Source organism: Neofelis nebulosa, chromosome 14, assembly GCF_028018385.1.
Source record: "Neofelis nebulosa isolate mNeoNeb1 chromosome 14, mNeoNeb1.pri, whole genome shotgun sequence".
NCBI lineage: Eukaryota > Metazoa > Chordata > Mammalia > Carnivora > Felidae > Neofelis > Neofelis nebulosa.
This window is the reverse complement of record NC_080795.1, coordinates 72,455,346-72,477,041: the sequence shown is the minus strand read 5'-3', so window position 1 is coordinate 72,477,041 and position 21,696 is coordinate 72,455,346. Positions and strand designations below refer to the sequence as shown.

The 21,696-nt window shown below is 49.9% G+C and overlaps 1 protein-coding gene across 2 annotated transcripts in view; it reads left to right on the top strand.

Annotated features, from left to right (window-relative positions):
* ASAP1 (ArfGAP with SH3 domain, ankyrin repeat and PH domain 1) overlaps positions 1–21,696 on the top strand; it is a 352,683-nt gene that overhangs the window by 31,913 nt on the left and 299,074 nt on the right. For both annotated transcript variants that reach the window (XM_058699088.1, XM_058699087.1), the window contains exon 2: positions 1,270–1,355. In XM_058699088.1, coding sequence (XP_058555071.1) covers positions 1,297–1,355 — 59 coding nt within the window. In that variant the 5' untranslated portion in view covers positions 1,270–1,296. The remainder of the gene's footprint in view (positions 1–1,269; positions 1,356–21,696) is intronic.

The window sequence follows — 21,696 nt, the reverse complement described above, 5'->3', positions numbered from 1 at the left end:
TATGGGACTATTAGAAATCTGAAAATTGGGTATTTGGTGAGGACAAGGAATTAAATAATTTTTTTTAGGTGTGGCGATGGTATTTCAATGATATTTGTGTAAAAGCCCTGGTCTTGCAGATGCATGCTGTTCTATTTGTGACTGAAATGGTGAGATTATTTGCTCGGAAATAATAGCGTGGGGAGAGGAAGGATTGGTTGTGAGTTGATGGTGGTCGGGGCTGGGTGGTAGGTGCACGGCTGTTCAAGATATTCTCTGTTTTTGTGTCTACAAAATTCTCTACAGTAAAAGGTTAAAAAAAAAAACCCGTGGAGATGATTCTCGCTTCAGTGTGGGGGGGACCAGATTGCAGGGGGAGAAGTGGGGATGAGAGGAGACCAGGAAGGAGGCAGTTGTAGGCACCCAGGTGGGAATGGTGGAGGCTTGGTCCCGGGCTGTGTTGTGAGGATGGGGAGAGAGAGAAAAAGAGAGAGAGAGAGAGAGAGAGAGAGAGAGAGAGACCGAGAGATCTTTAGGAAGAGATCTTTAGGAAGTAAATGAGCCAGGACTGGGGATGGATTAGGAAGACGGTGGGTCAAGAGTGTCCCCAGGTCCTGGCCCCAATGGAGGTGCCACTCTGAGCTAGGGATCCCTGGAGAAGGACCCAGCAGGTGTCTTGGCTCATCTTGTTTTCACTCCCTACCTCTATTTCTCCTCCATTCTGCAAATATTGAAGCTGTTCCCTTACGTAACACCTTTTATCCCAGACTTCCTGTGCTCTGTGCGCTCAGCAATTAAGCTTTGGTATGCATGCATTAATTAAAATCCTCTCTCAGGTTCAGAGGGGCTGTCCTGAAATATGTATATTCATATGGCTGTACCTCCTCCCTGGGCTGGTTCCCTGGGCTGGGGGAACACCTCCACGTTCCCCGTGGGCACAGAGCTGCTTGGGTCTGTCTGTCGCACCTGTGAGCACGCTCTGATTTCATGTTTAGAGAAATTAATGACTTGTAAATTGCTCTCCGCTGTAGAACTAGAAATAGAACACACGAAGGCTGCCTGAGCATTCGCACAGATCCAAGAGTGGCGATACCAGCTCCAAAGTGGATCGCCGAAACCGTGGTTTGCTGGCTCTTTTCCTTCCCGTTCCTGGACGGCCACTCGGTGGTGTAGGAACATTCCTAACGAGGATGCCAGCCTCCAAATGAAATCGCGTGTTGGTCTGAGACCATGTCTTCTGCCCGGTCCCGCTGGATGACGCTTGTCCCCTTTTCTCCTGCCCCCATCCAGGTAATTTTCTGATGTGACGGCTGAGACATGAGATCTTCAGCCTCCAGGCTCTCCAGTTTTTCGTCGAGAGATTCGCTATGGAATCGGTGAGTGGCCTCAGCCCATCCTGTCCAGAGCGCACAGCCTGGGAAATGTGGAGGGATTCTTGGGGCGGGGGTTGAAATGCGAAATTTGAGCAAACTGCGGACGAGAATCTGACAGAGACACGGTGGGTGTGAATATTAGTGGCAAACACATGTGTGGCATTTGTAAGGCTTCTCAGAGTGCTTGCTGCCACATCACCCGTGTCCTTTGTGCAGAAGGAAATGTGTCAGGGTGGTGGCACCGGATGAAGTCAGGAATAGTAACAAGGATGACACTTGTCAGGGATGGGTGCTATTTTCAGCCGAGCGACTCTTAGAAACATCGTTCAGTCCACCCAGTAATCCCACCAGGTAGGAATTGCTACATTCATTTTACAGGTAAAGAATGTGCCCAGCTGGATTTGAAGTCAGTTTTTCCTGACTCCGGGTCTCCTGCCTTTTTCTTCTCTGCCATGTTGCCTCTTGGTGGAGGTATGATTTGCCCCATTTTGCAGCTGGAAATACTGAGGCCTGGTGTAGGGGCATGTGATGGAATCCAAGTCATCTGGCCTCAGTGGGTGGAAGTTTGTGTTAAAGGATGATAAAAAGTTAGAGTGGGCAAGAAGAGGCAGAGAAGAGTCATAGAGTCTGAGAATCTTAAAGTTGCCAGGGTCACGTGACGCAGGATGGGTCTGCTGTGACTGGTGTTTCCCAGAAACCAGCTTGGTGTGGTGGAAAGAGCCTGGGTGCTGGAGGGAGTGGTGGAATTCTGGCTTTGCCACCAACTTGCTGTGTGACCTCAGGCAAATCGCTGACCTTCTCTGTTTCTTTCATCTCTGAAAGGGAAATCATCATATTTATGTTTTATATTTTTGCACGCAGGTTAGACAAAACTAGACAATAACGTGACTTGCGTACAGGAGGCACATATAGAGCGTCGTAATTATTTCAGTTTTTAGGATAAAAATAGTTTTTAAGTATAAGACAAGCAAAAGTGTCCTGAACGGATGAGAGAGACTGGAGGCAGGGAGACCAACCTGAGGGGCTTCAGTGTGACCCCAACATGAACTGTTCCTACCTTCCAGGGTCAATGAGGCTTTGTATGCTTATGTTCACAGTTTGTCTGTTGGGGGGGGGGGGCGGGATACACAAAGTCATGTTTCATTTTGTTTTGTTTTTAAGTCAAGAGTCCAACACAAAAGTGATAGTTTTGCAGGGGTCTTTTCAGGTGATATTAATTATAATTGCAAGGATTATTGAGGATTAGGTTTTGCTATGAATCCTGTAAAATCTAAATGAACATTGGCTTAAAGAAGATATTAGGTATATTTCTCCCTTACCTGAAAGTTCAGACACAAGTCGTGCAGGGCTGCTGTGGCAATCTGCGCAACAGCCGGGCATTTGCTCTTTTTTCTCTGCCATGTGGGCCTTCATTCCCAAGTCACCTCATGGTCCATTGTAGCTGCTGCTGCTCAGGACATCATATCTGCCAGCAGGAAGAAGGCAAGAGAAGAAGAAAGGCAGGCTCTCTCCATTTAAGGATGCTTCTGGGTAATGCATCTGCTGCTTCTACTTATATTCTGTTGGCTGGAATTTAGGCTCTGCACAGCTGCAAGGAAGGCTGGGAAATGCGGTCTTCATTCTATGAGACCACGTGCTTGCCAAAATGGAGAGTTGCTCCTTGTACACAAAGAAGAGAACCTTAGAGGACAAGCCTTTCTTTGCCAAGCAAAGAGTTACGGAAAGATTGCTTTTAAGAGGAGAGGCTCGGGGGCGCCTGGGTGGCTCAGTCGGTTAAGGGTCTGACTCTTGATTTTGGCTCAGGTCACGATCTCCCGGTTTGTGAGTTCGAGCCCCTCGTCGGGTTTTGCACTGACAGTGCGGAGCCTGCTTGGGATTCTCTGTCTCCCTCTCTCTCTCTGCCCCTCCCCTGCTCACTCACTCACTCACTAAATAAATAAATAAGTAGGGGCGCCTGGGTGGCGCAGTCAGTTAAGCGTCCGACTTCAGCCAGGTCACGATCTCGCGGTCCGTGAGTTCGAGCCCCGCGTCAGGCTCTGGGCTGATGGCTCGGAGCCTGGAGCCTGTTTCCGATTCTGTGTCTCCCTCTCTCTCTGCCCCTCTCCCGTTCATGCTCTGTCTCTCTCTGTCCCAAAAATAAATAAAAAACGTTGAAAAAAAAATTAAAAAAAAAAAAAATAAAAAAAAAAATAAATAAGTAGAAGGAAGGAAGGAAGGAAAGAATGAAGAGTGAAAGAGACAGAGAAAGAAAGAGGAGAGGCTCTGTGGCCAGATTGCTGGTGTTTGAACCCTGGATCCATGGATCCCTGGATCCGTAGTTAACGTGACCTTGGGAAAGCCACTTAACCTTTCAGGGCTTCAGTGAAATGATACTTTGTGCATCTTTATAAGGGTGGCTTGGAGCATTAGAGGAGTTAAGGTAAAGCACTTGGAACAGTGCCTGGAATGTACATAATTGCTGTCAAAGCGTTAGCTCCTGTCGCTTCTGCTGTTAACACTACGGCTTCTGTTACCGCCATTACTCCTCTCCTGTTACCACCACTGCTTTCACAGTCACTGATCCTGCTGCTCCTACTGTTGCAGCCCCCTGTCCTGACTCCCTCTCCTGTTTGTTACTTCTGCTGCCCTGGCTGCTGCTGGTACCGTGGCCATCACTACTTCCACGACTTCGAGTGTTAGTGCTGTACCTCTGTGGTTGGCCAGGCACCGCACCCATGTTCTAAACACAGCGCGGCAAGTCTCGTTTTCCCAACGTGAAGCAAAGAGTCAGCAAGGATAGGTAACTCAGGAGGTGTCCTGCAGCTGGCAGGGGCGCGGCTTACCCCCGGGTGGTGAGGGTAGCGGCGGGAAGGGAGCCTGAGGCCTGCTCCTGAGGTTCTGCGGATGTTCCGTTTCCCCGCCTGGGTGCTGGTGACACAGGTGTAAAAATTCCTTGGATGGCACACCTGTGACACAGGTAATGAAAAAAAAAATTTTTTTAACGTGATTGTTTATTTTAGAGAGAGAGCAGGGGAGGGACAGAGAAGGACGGAGAGAGAGAATCCCAAGCAGGCTCTGTGCTGTCAGCGCAGAGCCCGATGCAGGGCCTGAACCCACAAACCGTGGGATCGTGACCTGAGCCGAAACCAAGAGTCGGACGCTTAACCGACGGGGCCACCCAGGTGCCCCTGTGACACAAATAATTTTATGTATTTATGTTATACTTCAATAGAAGCACATCATGGGGCACACAGAGCATGAGCGAAACCCACACCTGCCTGGTTGGCTGTCTTTAAGCTGCTACCTTTGTTTCTTTTCGTTCGTGTGTTGGCTCTTTTTTTTTTTTTTAATTTTTTTTTCAACGTTTTTTATTTATTTTTGGGACAGAGAGAGACAGAGCATGAACGGGGGAGGGGCAGAGAGAGAGAGGGAGACACAGAATCGGAAACAGGCTCCAGGCTCCGAGCCATCAGCCCAGAGCCTGACGCGGGGCTCGAACTCACGGACCGCGAGATCGTGACCTGGCTGAAGTCGGACGCTTAACCGACTGCGCCACCCAGGCGCCCCGTGTTGGCTCTTTTGTATGATGTGCGCCTCCACTGCTTATTATCTAGGTGCCAGGGGCCTGGGCCAGAGCGCTTGGGGATACGAAGGAGCAAGCAGCAGGCGTGGCCAGTTCTCGTGGGGCTTTCTGTTCAGAAGCAAAGCAAAGGGCTAAATGCCATACAGATCAACTGCCCCAGGGTCAGCCTCTGCGTGCGACCCCCCTGGGGCCACAGGAGGGCGTGCAAACTAGTCCCGCCACACACAGGGTCTGTGTTTGCTAAGATAACGTAGGTGTCCCCCTCAACCGCCTCCCCCGACAGGCAGGAGAGATCCAGCATCTGGGGGTGAGCCGATCACGTGAGGGCGACATCCGGTAACAGAAAGCTGGTTCCTCCCTTGCCTGTTAACCACCACTGAGAAGGGGTCAGCTCTGCTTTTTTGTGTTTGTCACTCTGACGATTGCTATGCTACACTTGGTGTCCGTGGAGCAGAGGAGAGTCGGAGCTGGGAGTTCAGGAGACAAGAACAGGGATCCCATAGGAGCAGAGATTCTCTACATGCATTGAGGCCTAAGTCCAGCGACCTCATACTTGGTCTGGTGGGTTATTAATGTGAACGCATGTGTGAACGAATGGCTGAAATCGCACCTCGCCACGGTGTTATTGCCACTCCTGGGAAAGCTCAGGTCCAGGGGAGTGAAGAGTAACGTGGTTCCTTTTTCTCACCCCACATACCACCAGGAGAGCGGTTGGAAGCAGAACTGAATTCTGAGCCAGCAGTAGAAATCAGGGTTTTCCTCCGGATGTGGAAAGTAACCAGCCGAAACTTGAGACCCTCCTTTAGGAGGTTTACCAAGCCCCAGAGAAACCTTCGTGACCTCCCCCACCCCCGCCTGCCTTTGCTTCTCCAAAGGGTCAAGGCAGACGCCCCGTTGTTATCATGCTGCCAGCTGTCAACCCAAATTGAATTTCCCTGAGCCTGGTTGATGTCCCTTTTTGGCCACAGGGCAGGGGTCAGGAATGAAGGCTGTGCATGGACGGGAAATGTGTCCCTCGGGCTGAACGCAGAAGCATTGACCTCTCAACTCTGAGCTGCATTTCTAACATTGTTGGGAGGGTTGGAAAGCCTTACGATTTCTGGATGTAAAAGAAAAAGAAATGTGTTTTGGAAAAACTGCATTCGAGTTCCACTGTGAAAGCCCTTTCAGTATCATTGAGGCTGCTCACAAGTCACTGGGTTATTGCATGGCATTGGCCATTTCTTGGTTAGATACCTTAAAGGGAAGAACGTTTCACCTGGATGAGGGTTTGGGAAATTGTGTTTCTGATCTTGATGGTCTCCCTCCCTCTCTTCACCCCCCACCCCGGTTCAAATATATTAAGCAGCTACTGTGTGCCAGGCCCCCTGATGAATCCCTGGGAAACAGACGAATAAGATCCCCTGCTTTGCATTTTTTGCATTTTTCTCATTCATTCACTTAAAAAAAAATTCATTCTGCAATGTTTATTGAGCACCTAATTTGCTCTGGTCTCTTGTCAAGATTAAAGATACAGTTCCTTCTCCGACCGCGTTTGTACTTTATTAGTTTCTTCACTCGCTCACTCAAACACACTGTCAGCACCCTACTACGTGCCAGGGAGTTGGCTCCAGTTCCCGGGACCCCGAGATGAACAAAATACCGCTTCTGTCTTGCTAGAGCTGGAAGGCCAGGCAGTGTTGAATTCATTGCTAGGGCTGCTCTAACAACATACTCCAAACTTGGTGATTAAGACAAGAGAAGTTTATTGTGTTGCAAAAAAAAAAAAAAAAAAAAAAAAAAAAAAAAAAGAAGAAGAAAGAAAGAGAAAGAAAGAAAGAAAGAAAGAAAGAAAGAAAGAAAGAAAGAAAGAAAGAAGAAAAGAAAGAAAGAAAGAAATTTATGGACACCGGTCACCTTGGAATAAGGGCCTGCCCTACTCAGGTGTGACCTCATCTTAATTTATGTCTTAATTGCATCTGCAAGGACCGAGTTTTTAAGTAAACTCACATTCATGGATACGGGCTCCAGGACATCAACATTTGGAGGGGGGGTGGGGTACACAATTCAGCATGTCTCAACTATATACATTACAATGATGCAAAGCCCCTACCAGAGCCTCTGGAGTGAGTGTGATCATCTTCCCCTTCCTTCCTTCACTTTCTCTCTGCATCTAGAAGGTACGCACCCTCGAGGTCAGAGACTGTGGCTCTGAGCGAGCGATTCTGGATTTTGTGCCAGGGAAGTGAAGCGGACATTTTCATGGCGCACTTACAGAGAGAGTCTGGTGTGGTCCGAGTGATGGGCGGGGCTCCTTCCCGCCACTGTCATTTGTTTGTTTCTTGGGGTGGTTGATTGAGGGTGTCATGGGGACACCTGCCTTGACCGGAAGGCCTGGCTTGGTGGTTAGAACTGTGGCTTCCTATCCTGGTTCAGCTCTTGCTGGTTTTGTGAATCTGGGTACATTTCTTCACCTTTCTCTGTTTCAGGCAGCCTGTCTGTACCTCACCCTACGGGTCTTGTGAGGACCAGGGGGGATCAAATCTATAAAGCGTTCACAAGAGCACCTGGCCCATCGTAGCTATTTGGTGCTCATTGGTGAGGACTGTGCCAAGGAATATGGCCCATCCAGGAGAGACGGCTTGCCCAGCTCATTCCCACATTCCCCTCGATGGAGACTTGTTCAGTACTTACTAAAAAAATTTTTTTTCATGTTTATTTATGTTTTTTTTTAAATTTTTTTAATGTTTATTTATTTTTGAGACAGAGAGAGACAGAGCATGAATGGGGGAGGGGCAGAAAGAGAGGGAGACACAGAATCGGAAGCAGGCTCCAGGCTCTGAGCCATCAGCCCAGAGCCTGACGCGGGGCTCGAACTCACGAACGGTGAGATTGCGACCTGAGCTGAAGTTGGATGCTCAACCGACTGGGCCACCCAGGCGCCCTATTTATGTATTTTGAGAGAGAGAAAGAGCTCAAGTAGGGAAGGGGCAGAGAGAGAAAGAGAAAGAGAAAAAGAGAAAGAGAAAATCCCAAGCAGGCTCCACACTGTCAGTGCAGAGCCTGACTCAGGACTCAAACTTACAAGCTGTGAGATCTTGACCTGAGACGAAATCAAGAGTCAGGAGCTTAACCGACTGAGCCACCCAGGCGCCCCCTTTGGTTCACTATTTAATGCCACTCACCGTCAGAACATTTCCGCGTAATCTTTCCTAAGGAAAGGCTTTTGGAAATACAGAAAATATCCCCGCCTCCACCCCAGCATGAAGATGTCCATTTAAAATGGTAAACAGTTGTAAACAAGATAAAAAACCTGCCCTACAAGGAGGATTCAACAAATTAGAACAAAATGATAAAAAAAAAAAAAATTAGGGTAAAATACTGAAAAACAATGTAGCCATTAAAAAAGATTATGATCACTTTTCTAAAGTTATGAAATGTGTGTAATCTAAATGTTACGTAAAAAAAAAAAAAAGTTAAATTTCAGGGCACCTGGGTGGCTCGGTCCGTTAAGCGTCTGACTCTTGATTTCAGCTCAGGTCACGATCTCTCGGTTTGTGAGTTTGGGCCCCACGTTGGGCTTTGTGCTGACAGCACAGAGCCTGCTGGGTTTCTCTGTCTCCCTCTCTCTCTCCCTCTCCCCTGCTCTGTCTCTCTCTCTGTCTCTGTCTCTCTCAAAATAAACAACATTAAAAATTTTTTTTAAAGGAAATAATTATTTTTTAAAAAGTTTCATTTTTTGAGGCAGTGAGTTAATTTCTCTGTGCTTCGGTTTTCTCATCTGTAAGATGGAGACAGGTCACAGTACCTTCCTGACCTAGGACTGAGGATTAAGTGGGAAAATACACATGAAGCACGTGATGGGCCCCTGGCACGTATTAGGTGCCTGCCAACTGCTAATTGTTGTCTTTTCTTTATCATTTGGTTTAAATCCTGTGCAAAATGTTCTTAGTAAAATATTTAGAATCAGTAACACAGACGAAACGCACGCATTGTCTCTTTCAGATACTTAGTCAAAGGGGCTGCGTCCTAACGCTCAGCAAATGGGAGCAGACCCTGTGTCAAGCACTTAGCCCACAGTGCGGTAGGTCTCTGTCTAGGGGTGTGATCAGAATCCCTTTCGAGGGCTTTTAAAAGAATACAGATGCTTGGGGATGCCGACTTAATAGATGTGTGGTAGACCCCAGGCATCTGGAGTCTTAAAAAAAGTTCCACAGGTGATTTTGATGCTCAGGATTGAGATAAGGCACAGTCACTCCCCTCGAGAAGTTTGCAAACCAGATGGGAAGATGGGAACAGCGGGTGCATTAAGAGATACAGCGTGATATGAGGAAGATACAAGTTATACAGAATGGGGCTCCCAACCCTGGCTCCCCTGCAGAACCCTGTAAAGATAAAGCCCCCCCGGTGTATGGAATCAGAACCTCCCAGGGTGAAGCCTTTCCAGGAATTCTGATGGTCAGCTCGGTGCAGTGCTGTTGGCGAGGATTCTAAGTGGTAGAATAAGTCAAGGGAACCCAGAGGCTCCCTTTTGCCCTGGGATTGTCACAGAAGCTCCCTCTGTGGAGGTGTGGTTCCAGGTCAGGCTTTTGACAATGCCTCTCTGTGTCTCATCTTCGCGTCTCCCTCCCTCTGCCTCCAGCATTCGCCTGTGGCACATTGCGTAGATTGTGAATCAGGGTTCTTCCAAAGACATTGTCTCTAAGCCATGGGGCTGATAAGTTTCTTCTCGTTGGTGTTGATAAATGCTTTAACACACACACACACACACACACACAAATGTATTATTTACTTACCTAAAGCATTTTTAATTGTGCTGAAATACACATGACCTAAAATTTACCATCTTAATGATTTTTTTAAGTGGTATTAATTATATTCATGTTTTTGGGCAACCATCACCACTATGCATCTCCAGAACTTTTCTCATCTTGCAAAACTGAACCTCTGGCCCCATTAACAATTCCTCACGTCCCCCTTGCTCTAGCCCCTGGCAGCCAACCAGTCTGTTTTCTCTCTTCATGAATTGGACGACTCCAGGTGCCCCATAAAAGGGGAGTCGTATAGCATTGGTCTTTTTGTGACTGGCTTATCTTACCACAGTGTCTTCAAGATTCATCCGTGTCGTAGCACACGTCAGAATTGGCTTCCTTTTCAAGGTTGGCTGATATCCCATCGTTACGGACGTACCACAGTTTGCTTCTCCATTCTTCCATTGATGGACACATAGATTGCTTCCATCTTTTGACTATTGTGAATAATGCAGCTGTAAATAGGTGCACAAATATCACTTCAAGACCCTGCTTTCAGATCTTTTGGGTATATACCCAGAAGTAGAGCTGCTTGATCATATGGTATTTTTATGTTTCTTTTTCTTTTCTTTTCTTTTTTTTTTGAGGAACCTCCCTACTGTCTTCCGTAGCGGCTGCACCATTTTAGATTCCCACCAACGGTGCACAAGGATTCCGATTTCTCCACATCCTTGCCTACACTTGTTATTTTCTGTTTTTGTGATACTAGCCATCCTAATGGATTTGCTGGTGAGTGCTTTCTGCAAGGACAAATCACTGTCAGCTTCATATTTCATTTATGTTATGTGGGCCAATTAAGCAATTCCCAAGCATTTATTTATGCTCTAGGCACTGAGTATACACACCTAAATAATACATGCATGATTCTTGCCTTCGAGGCTCTTGGAGTGTGTCGGGGGAAATAGATACATGGCAGGTAATTTCTGGCCAATACGGAAGGTATAATACTGTTTCCTTAGGTAGCATATGAAGCCTTGAATATAGTTAAAAATGGTAGGAAATGATGACTGAATTTAGTGGCTTGGTGTAAAACACATGAGGTACATTATTCAAGTGGATTTAGGGGTCTAGATGTTTGGGCTGTTCAGCAGAACTTTCTACAATGATGGATGTTCTGTGTGGTGTCCATTAGCCACATGTGACTGTTGAGCACTTAAAATGTGCTTAGTGCAACTGAGAAATGGAATTTTTAAAGTTTACTTAACCTTTTTTTTTTAAGTTGATTTATTTTGAGATTGAGAGAGAGAATGCACAAGCATGTGCTCAAGCAGGGAAGGGGCAGAGAGAGAGAGGGAGAGAGACAATCCCAAGCAGGCTCTGCAATGTCGACACAACACCCACCGCCCCCCCCCGCCTCCCCACTCGGGTCTCGGGCTCAATCTCCATCTCAAGAACCAGGAGATCATGACCAGAGCCAAAATCAAGAGTCGGACGCTTAACGGACTGAGCCAGCCAGGTGCCCCCAAAGTTTAATTAGTCTTAATGAAGCGAAATTGAAATTGAAATTAGCCGTAAGTGGCTAACGGCTAGTGTGCTGGACTGCGCAGTAATAGAGATTCTCACGTGGTTCTCAAACTGGAACAAGCACGCATGTTACCTGGGGATCGGTTAAAGAGCAAACTCCCTCTGCTGTTTCTGATTCCTTCAGTTTGTAGTGAGGCCGAGCACTCCGCATGTTAAGCAACCACCACAGGTGATTCTGATGCAGGTGCAGCCTGAGAAAAGACGAGTCTTGCAGTTTTGAAACTTTTGTATCCGCAGAATATTTTGTTCATGTGCATGCTAAGAGAGGGCTTAGTGTATAAACCAGATGGGAGCAGAGCCACTGTGGCACAGGCAGGGCCGCAAGCTGGAGCTCCGTGCACATGGGGGACCATGCCCCCCCCCCACCTCCCCGAGGAGGCTTCTTGTCCAGCACAGCCTCACCTCTTCATGAATCTGCGACTCTGGGAGATGCAGGGTACAACTGGGTTTTCCAATAGCCATATGCACGCCAGAACCAATTTTTTTAAAAGTTTTACTTACTTATTTATTTTGAGAGAGACAGAGACCGGGCGAGTGGGGGGAAGGGCGGAGAGAGACTCCCAGGCAGGCTCTGCACTGTCAGCTCAGAGCCCGACACGGGGCTCGAACCCACGAAACCGTGAGATCATGACCTGAGCTGAAACCAAGAGTCAGGTGCTTAACCGACTGAGCCACCCAGGCGCCACCCAGAACCAGTTTAAAAACAGTAGGTCCCCCTGGAAACACAAGTGGAAGAAACACAATGTTTAGTTCAGGCTACTCGAACAGAAGTACAGCAGACTGAGGGGCTTCCAGAACAAACATTTATTTCTCACGCTTATGGCGGCTGGGAAGTGCAAGATCAAGGTGCTGGCAGATTCCAAGTCCATTGAGAGCCCACCCCCTGGCTCACGATGACTGATTGTCTTTCCACTGTGTCCTCACATGCTGTCTGGGGTCCCTTTGATACGGACACAAATGCCAGTCATGAGGGCTCCGCCCTTATGACCTAATCACCTCCCAGAGGTCCTACCTGCTGATACCATCACACTGGCGGTTAGGGTCTCAGCAAATGAATCTGGGGGGACACAAACACTCAGCCCATAGCACACAATTGATACACGAGTGGGCCATTTCCTTCCTTGCCCTGGACATTAACATCTTGGCATCCCATGAGGAATTGCAGAGCAGTGGTTATGAGCACTGAGTCTGACCTGTATGTGAATGCCAGTGACACCCTCAGAACTTTACTGGGTGGTCCTAGGCAAGTTTCTCCATCTGCAAAGTGGGGATAACGATATCTGCCACATAAGTGACTATGGTTGACTCCCCCTTCTTTTTTTGAGAGAGAGAGGGTACAAGTGAGCGAAGGGGCAGAGAGAGAGAGAGAGAGAATCCCACAAGAGAGAGAGGGAGAGAGAAGTGGGGCTCACCTGAAGCGGGACTCGAGCTCACCCCATGGGGGACTCAGACTTACAAATCGTGAGATCATGACCTGAGCCAAAGTCAGATGCTTAACTTACTGAGCCACCCAGGTGTCTGGCCGACCCGTGAACAATAGAGGGGTTCGAGGCGCTGACTCCTCCCTCATGCTGTCAAAACTGCATATAACCTTGGACTCTCCCCACAGCTTAACTACTAATAGCCTACTGTTAGCCGGAAGCCTTACTGCTAACATAAATCGTTGATCAGTATGTATTTGGTATGTTATATGTATTCTTACAGTCAAGTAAGCTGGAGAAAAAAATGCTGAAGAAAATCATAAGGAGGAGACAGTGCATTTACAGTGCTGTACAGCATTCATCGGAAAAAACCCACACAGTTCAAACCCGTGTTGTTCAAGGATCAACTATGCATGCAAAACCCAGCAGTTGGCACTTAACTCTCATTAGTATAACAACAATAACAGCAATAATCATAGCTGACACTGAACATTTAACATGAGCCAGGCGATTTACTCTCTTAAGCACTTGCTACTTATTAGCTCATTTAATCCCACAACAGCCCTGTGAGGCAGATACTATTATTTCTGTTGTAAAGACCGGCTGACGCTCGTGGAGGTTTGGGAAGTTGGCTGAGGACGTGCTGCTGCGAAACGGCAGAGGTGGAGGTCAGTTACAGGGAGTCTGGCCCCGGAGCCTGGAATGCCTACCATTTGCTACGTCCCTACATCATCCCTGGGTCCTCAGGAAAGCTGTTTAAGAGGAGACCCCTCCTCGAGTGTCAAAGCTTCAGAATTGCTCTGCGGGTCGGCTCAGCTCCCGGGAGGCATTTGCCCCAGCTGGCCACTCCGTCCCGCTAAAAACTCTGTTTTCTTTGGACTTGCATGGCACCGTTTGAATTTCTTCTTGGGACCCTGCCCCTTTGCTCAGCCTCTCAGCGGGGCGTCCCTGGCTCCAACCGACCTCACGGTGTTTTTGGAGATCCTGTGTGTGCTGACTAACTGTGTCCTTCCAAACTCTGTGTCCTCTGAGCCTCTCCTCTGAGTTCCAGACTTGATTATCCCAAACACCTGATTAATATCTCCATTTGGAAGTCTAGCAGGCACCTCAAGATTAAGCTGGCCAACATGGGTTATTCTTTCCACTGCTTCTATGTGGGATCATGCTTTGCCCCGGCTTAACACCCATCAGTGGTCCCTATGCCCCCTGCCCGTTTTACCTAAAATGAAATCCAGTTGTCAGAGGCTGCGAGCACTGGCTGTCTCAGGACTCTGCCTCACGCTGTTTCTCTGCCTCTAGGACCACTCTCCCTGCACCTCCTGGCCCCCAAACCCCTGCTCTTTGTAAGAGTGACAAGTCTTGTCCTAGAGTCTCAGCTTTAATGCTGCTTCCTCAGATCTTTCCTCGCCACTGCATTCCCGCTGGCTGCACCCTGCATGTTTTCTTCTAGCACTGTAACAATCTGGAATCATTTGTTTACTTGTGTGTGTCTGCCCCGCCCCCCACCAAGACCACCAGCTCCCAGCAGACAGTGGTGATGGCTGCTTATCCACTAATGTTATCCCAGTGCCTGGCATAGAGCCTGGCACATAGTAGATGTTCAATAAATACAAATTGGTGAAATCATATCAATGGCCCGTAAGCTTGATCATCAACATAAAATGCCATTTCTAGGCTTGTTACTTGAAGAACCCTTTCACAGCTGAGGTGGTCTTCGTATGTGTATACAGTGATCGAGAATTGGATGGGACCCCGGCCTTTTGTACGGACCTTGGTCTCTGTTTGCACATTTTTTTCTTTCCCGGGTCATCCATAATGTTACAACTTAACAAAGATCGTCTTAGAGAAAGCAGCAGCCTTGGATACTCAAGTGATTCGGTTTTGGTTTAAAAGGAAGCTAGGAGCTAATGCATTTTGCAGATATGAATAGAGAACGATTTTCTCCATTTAAAAAAAAAAAAAAGATAGGTAACACTTTGTATGGGTTCCCAGAGTGCCAGAAACTCCCAAAAGGGCTTCTCTGCAAATATTTGGGGTTTGGTGCTCATAAACAACACAGGTTTTCCTGAAAATCGATCCGCACAGCAAGAACGCACCGTAGCTTGCAAAGTGGGAATGTGCTCGCCAGGCTTCGGCGAAGTGTGGAGTTAGCGTTTTTGGCCCAGCGGCAGAACCGCGGGCGGAGGCATGCCAGTTCCTGCAGACCGGTGATTAACACGACTGGCTGCAGGGCCCGTGAGCCCCGCCGTGCGCCTCATCACTGCTGCCGTTTCATTAGCTGGAGGATGATTGACTCTTAGGTGCCCGAGCCACAGACCGTGGCCCGGGCGAGTCTCCTTCTAGCTGCCTCTCCCGGGCGAGGTCCAGGGGTCAGAAGTGTCCAAATGGCAAGGTTGGTCAGGAGAGGAGATTGGCGATGGCTTTTCTGCAGGTAGTTCTGCCAAGTTTGGACCTGTGGTTGTGTGTCCTTCGTGTGCCAGGCCCTGGACTCAGACCCGTGGCAGGCGTGGCGGCTGAGGCTGCTGTCCGAATTCCCTCGTGCCCGCTCCATCCTACCCACGCCCGGTAATGGGGCGCGGGCAGGCCGTGCCTTCGATCACAAGGGAATGTATAGCTACCGTCTTGGTTTTGGGTGACAGGGACCCAGTTCAGACCGGCTGACACAGTAAAGGGATTTACTTGCTCACATCGAGAGAGGAGGTAAGGGCTAAAACCTGGCCCCAGAAATGGTTGGCTGCAAAGGTTTGGTTTCTCTTTTTCCCCTCCGCATCACCACTGAATGTCACCCTTCCTCCCTCACATCCCAGCAGTGCGTTCTCCTGTGCTGGCTTCGTCCTTGAGTTCTGCATGCTGCAGTTTCCGGGAGCTGGCCTACAGTCGCTAGCCTAACGACCCCAGTAAATAGAGCTTTTCTTCCCAGAAGTTCTAGCAAAATCTCTGAATCGATTCCCATTGGTCCAACTTGGGTCACATGTCCACCTCACCTGACCATCCAGAGCTGGGGGAGGGGTGTACAGTCAGCACCATGGGAACAGGGAAGGGGCGGCTTCCCCGAGGGAAACTTGGAGTACAGTCATCAGGAGAAGGGGGTACTGGGTCCCAGGGAGGCAAACACGGAAGTGCCCGCATCACTAACCAAGTGAAGTGGAGGTGGAGAGAGCCAGCGAGTTCTGGCCAGCTTCCTTAGAGGGGTGTGCAGGAGTCTGCGTTCTGCTTTGGCCCTTTTATTTATTGTTTGTTTAATTTATTTTTTTTAATGTTTATTTTTGAGAGAGAGAGACAGAGCATGAGCAGGGAGGGGCAGAGAGAGGGAGACCCAGAATCCGAAACAGGCTCCATGCTGTCAGCACAGAGCCCGACGCGGGGCTCGAACCCACGAGCTGTGAGATCCTGACCTGAGCCGAAGTGGGATGTTTAACCGACTGGGCCGCCCAGGCGCCCCTGCTTTGGCTCTTTCCAATGACCCTCCGGCACAGCAATGTCTGGCTCACCTCGGGGATCCCTCCAGGCCATTATTTGTGTGCGCTGAGAGTCAGCCTTGTGTTCCCCATCCTCTCCTCTAACCTCCTTTGTGCAGCTCATCCCATCGGATCACAGGCAGAGTTCAGACCTTGAGCCCCGCCTTTGACCATCAGTCTCTTCTGAAATGTGGGTCTGGGTCTCTGCCCCTGGCGTCTGGCACAGCAGCCCCGCAGATCTCGTACTCTTTCCGCGAGAGCATCCTCCACCCGGCAGGCCGGAGTTTGATGGGTTGAGAGGTGGATCCGAGGGTCAGGAGACAGGGTGGTGACACTGTGGAGGCCCCTGCCTGTATGGTTCCCTTGTCCTCAGATAAGTATAAACCTTTGCCCACCCTCGCCCCCCTCCCTAGGGGGACCTGCCCCTGCTGCACCACATCTCTGTGCTCACCTCTCTTTGTCTGCCCTCCAGCCAGACTCGGGTTCTGTTGGTTCCCTCCAGACCTCTATTTTCTCCATTCCTGGGACCTTCCCAGATGCCGCCCTTGGCAGGGAGACCCCCCGGGGCGCCCTTCCCCTCTTCCCCCTTTTTCTAGTGAGTTCTTGCTCATCCAAGTCCCAGCTCAAAGGGCTCTTCCCTGGGGAAGCCTTACCTGACACCTCCTTCCAACGTGGCTAGCTTTGTCACAGTGTACCTCCTGTGCAACTCCCCATGTTCTTTGTGTGTGTGTGTGTGTGTGTGTGTGTGTGTCGGGGCGGGGAGTGTATATGACCATCTGGCTTTTATTCATGTCAGTCTTTCTCCCTAGGTGATAACTGCCACGAGGGTGGGGGCGTCACACTTTTACTTACCACCATCTGTAGGGTCACAGTGCCTAGCACAGAGTGGGCGCTTAGTAAATGTTTGTTGAGTGAATGGGTGACTGGGCACTCGGGAGCCACTGAGGGATGTGACATGTGAGAAGATGTCTTGCCCGAATTCCCCCATGCTCCACCCTCTCTGAAGCCCACATCTTCTGACTCCCATCGTCCCGCTTTCCCGCCTCTGCCCGGCAGTGGGGCTCTCTGAGTAGCAGGAGAGGGAAGGTGACAATTATCACAGGGGATGAAGGGTTGTCTGCAGACCGGGTCGTAAATTACATAGCAACACTGACAGCTTTGATGTTGGCCCTGACAGTTGTGATCACCCCTTCCTTCTGGCAGGTCTTAGGCACGTGTGTTTCTTTTAATCAGGGAAGGCCTTTCCTGCTGGTAACTCGAGGTCATTCCATTTCACCTCGGGGTGTCCCATCTATCTGGTTTGGGTCTTGGATCGCTCTTGGATTGAACGCCATGATCTTATTTGGGGATAAAGCAACTGATAGAAACTGGAAGGAGCACGTGTAATCTTAGAGGGCTCTGGCTCCCCCTTGCCAGGAGTTCAAGTGAAAGTTCACATGAGTTTGACCGGTACACAGAGGGCAGGCAGTCTTCACAGGAAGCCATAAGCAGGGCAGGTGGCCAGTCCTGGAGAGGAGCCAGGGGACCTGGGTCCTTCTGTGGTCCCCAGACTGATGGGGAGATCCTCCGGGTAAGTCCTTCTACCTCTCTGGCAGAAGTGTTCCATACAGTTGGACATCTTTCAGTCATAAGCTGTGGAACAGAAAGAAAAGCCCACAGCTGGGGCTGGCTTCAGGCACTGTTGGGTCCAGGGACACCATTAAGGTTGTCTGACTTGCTCCCTTCATCTTACTGTGATTTATACGTAACCGTTAATAAGAGACTCTCCTGACGCCTCCTTGCTATGTGACCTTGGGCAAGCCACTAACCCCTGTGAGCCTCAGTTTCCTCCTGCAGTGAGGATTCAATGAGCCAGTCCATGAAAGCAGTTAGCACAGTGCCCGGCACATAGTAGGTCTTCTTGGTTCTGCGCCCCTTTCTGCTGGCTTTGAAATCCACAGGCAGGCTTTATTCCTGTTGGACCCTAGTGATTCGGGGCTCACAGCCTCCTGGCTTCTTGTGTATCGTAAAGAGAGTGTCCCTTTCCCAAAAGCAGTCAGTGATACGGGTGTGGGTCTCAGGCTCACTGGCAACAGGCCCGTGCTACTGGCCAGAAAGGGGTCCTCCTGGTGGCAGGAGCTCAGGGAGACCCTCAAGGGAGAGGCCGGAGGAGACAGCAGCCTATCTGCCATGTTGGGCAAGGATGGAGTGGGCACCAGGCTAGGGGTGGCATGTTATTCCCAGGGGAACACCGAGTAAAGAGCCTTGCTAACCCTTGTTTTGTGAAGGGGGATGCCAACAGAGAAGGTGAGAGTTAATGTGTATTGACCACATACAACATGCTCCTCCGTGCCTCTGCACCTTTGCACATGCTGTTCCCTCTGCCGGGGATGCCATGCCACCCCCGCACGCTCCCATTTCAGTCCCCAGGACCCTGCTCTTCTGCAAAGCACCCCCTGGCCATAGCAGCCACCACCACTGCCCGCCTCCAGCCCCTCTCCCTTGTCACTGCTTTTCCATTTTGGAACAAGCTCTGGGGGGTGGTAGCACCGTGTCCTGGGAATGCAAAAGGAAATAAATCACAGTGGCTACGTCAGAATTACTTTGGTCCTTCCTCTATCTGAGGGCTATTCGTTCACGTATTCCGCAAGTATTTAAATGAAGCATCTTCTCCTTTGCCAGACATTGCTCTAGTGACTGGGGATTCAGTAGGTAGCGGGAGAGACAATAAAGCCAATAAATAACATTAACGAAGAAGTTAACTTCTGGTGGCGTATAATTTAAGAAAATCAGCGATCGGGGAGCAGGGTGGGAGGAGGGAGGCTGTGGAGTGTGGCACGAAGGATGGAAAGAAGCAAAGAGGAAGAGGTCTGGGTCCGGGAAAGTCCAAGTGAGGGGACAGCAGGTGAGAGACCCTTAGAGTGGCACATTCCGAGAGTGACCACCGGACGCAAGGCTGCAGTGTGGGAAAGGAGGAGGAAGGTTTGAAAAGTCAGGTCACGGAGATGGGCAGGGGCTGGGTCAGGTAAGGCATTGAGACAACGTAAGGGGCTTAGATTTTATCCTAAGTGCTTTGGGAAGGCATTGTTGCAGCTCCTTGTCTGACCTTGGGTCCGCGATCCTCATGGAACCCTGCGCCATCAATATGGTAGCCGCTAGCCACGTGGGGCTACCCAGCACTTGAAATGTGGTTGAACAGAATTGAGACGTCCCTTGCCTATAAGATAGGCCAGCTTTCAGAGACTCTGAGTGAAAAAAAAAAGAATATCAACTGTGTCATTAATAATTTTTCTATTGATTACATGTTAAAATAATATTTTGGACGTGTTGGGTTAAGTAATGTTTATTATGAAAACGAATTTCACCTCGGGGCGCCTGGGTGGCTCAGTGGGTTAAGCATCTGACTCCTGATGTTGCCTCAGGCCATGATCTCACGGGTTCGTGAGTTCAAGCCCTGCGTTGGGCTCTGCGCTGACCGTGTGGAGCCTGCTTGAGATTCTCCCTTTCCCTCTCTCTGTCTCTCAAAATAAATAAACTTTAAAAAATTGAATTTCATCCCTTTTGACTTGTAACGTCGTGATCAAAAATCTAAAATTATACGCATGGCCTGTGCTGTACTGTATTTCTTTTTTTTCTTGTATTTCCGTTGAACAGCTGTACCTTAGAAGCACCCTCAGCCATTGCTTCTATCTGCCTGGACTCTGATTACCTCTTGACCTGTCTGTCCGCATCCCTCTTTGAGGACTGACTGTATCTGGTCAGCGGTCCTTTTCCAGGTGTGGAGTCCTCAGGAACAGCGTTGGTGCTCTGTTTGGATCTCCTTGGCACCCACGGGTTCCCATGTGCTGAGCGCCCAGGACTGTGCCTTTCGAGGCTCCCTCTGCATTCCAGAAGTGCTCAGCGTTAACTCTCTGGGAGCAACCCTCAGCCCATGAAGGACAAGAGTTGGGGAATAAATGCTCCCGTTCCCTTGCCCCGCATGCACACAGCTCTGAAGTTCTGTGGCCTTTCCCAGAAGTCTCCATGGGATCGGACGTTGTTGCCCATGGTGATAACCTGCTCTTTAACGTACCCATACTGGCTCTCCTCCCTTCCTCGTCTTATTTCCCCATTCATCCGCCTGGGTGCATTTTCTTTCAGTCTTCGTGTTGGGCTCTGATCGTGGGGGAATCCAGCCTGAGACCTGGGGTGCCCAACACATAGGTGTTTGATAGGAGGAGAGGAGTCGTCTCTCCAGCACATCACTGGTGACGGCCATAGGGGGTGGGGGGTGGGTGGCAGGGGAGTGGGCTTCCTGGCTGGTTTTCTCCAGCTTCTGGACTTCTGAGCCAGAGGACAAGGGGCAAGGCTGGTTGCCAGGCCTGGGGCGTGGTGTCAGGCCGGTTCCGGGTGCCTCCGGCTGCCACACCCGGAGGGACAGTTGAGTCAGCGGCTGAGTCAGTGAGGACAGAGCAGCCCAGAGAGTGCTGTCCTCCTTTGCCCGTCTGGCAGTGGGACCCGGGACGGCCTTACAGCTGCAAGGCGGGGAGGAATGTCCAACGCATGCCCTGAAGTGTAGAGTATGAGAGTGACTTCTTTTTTCTCCCACTCCTGACCCCGGGCAGCTTTCCAGTTCTCCGATACCAACTGCGCGTCCCCCAACTCCGTTCAGTTCTGACGCTAGCCACCTGGGTTTAGCCCAGGCCCCAACTGAGGGCTCAGTCCCACGAGACTGCCCCCGCTTCAGATGCCAGCAGCAAGCCCCAGGGCGACCTCTGACTGACGGGCTGTAAATTTGGGAGTTTCCATGGCCCCCTAAGCAGGTTCTATAATTTGCTAGAATGGCTCACTGAACTTACTTACTATTTCCAGTTTATTATAAAAGATACAACTTAGGAACAGCCAAATGGAAGAGGTGTGCATCGGGGCAGGTTGGGGGGTGCACAGAGCTTCCAGGCCCTCTCAGGGCTCCCTGCCTTCACAACCCATTGATACGTTCGCCAGCCCAGAAGCTCCCTGATCCCCACAGTGTAGGGGTTTTTAGGGAGATTTCATGACACAGGCACGATTGACTAAATCCTTGGCCATTGGTGATTGAATGGTCTCCATGCCCTCGTCCTGGGCTGGAGATCTTTCTGGTGATCATCCTGAAGCTGTTTCGCCTCCTACCCGCGAGTCATCTCTTCAGCGTACAAAAGACGGGCAGTCTGCAGGTTGCAAGGGTGCTAGGGGCTCTGTGCCAACGACTAGAGACGAAGACCAGATGTATTTTCATGATCCCACTGTGGGCCATGGTATTAATGAGATCAGGTGAGGACACGTGTGAACACCTTGGCTGGCAAGCTGCCTGGATCGCAGCATGGTGTCTGTTGACATGTGTATAAGAAGGAGGGAGGGCGGGAGGTGATAGATCTCGCCGTGTAGAACCGCTGGGATGTGTCTGCTCTTCAGCGGGTATGCAGAGCACCTACTGTGTGCTCTTGTTGGAGCCTGGTTGAGCCTTCTCAGCATTAAACCCCGCAGCTAGGAAGCTCTCCCTGGCTTTTAGGGCAGAGACCAACTCCTCGGCCTGACATCCAAGGCCTGCCTTGGCGGGCCTGCCTCCCCGTCTGGCCTCAGCTCTTACCCTGC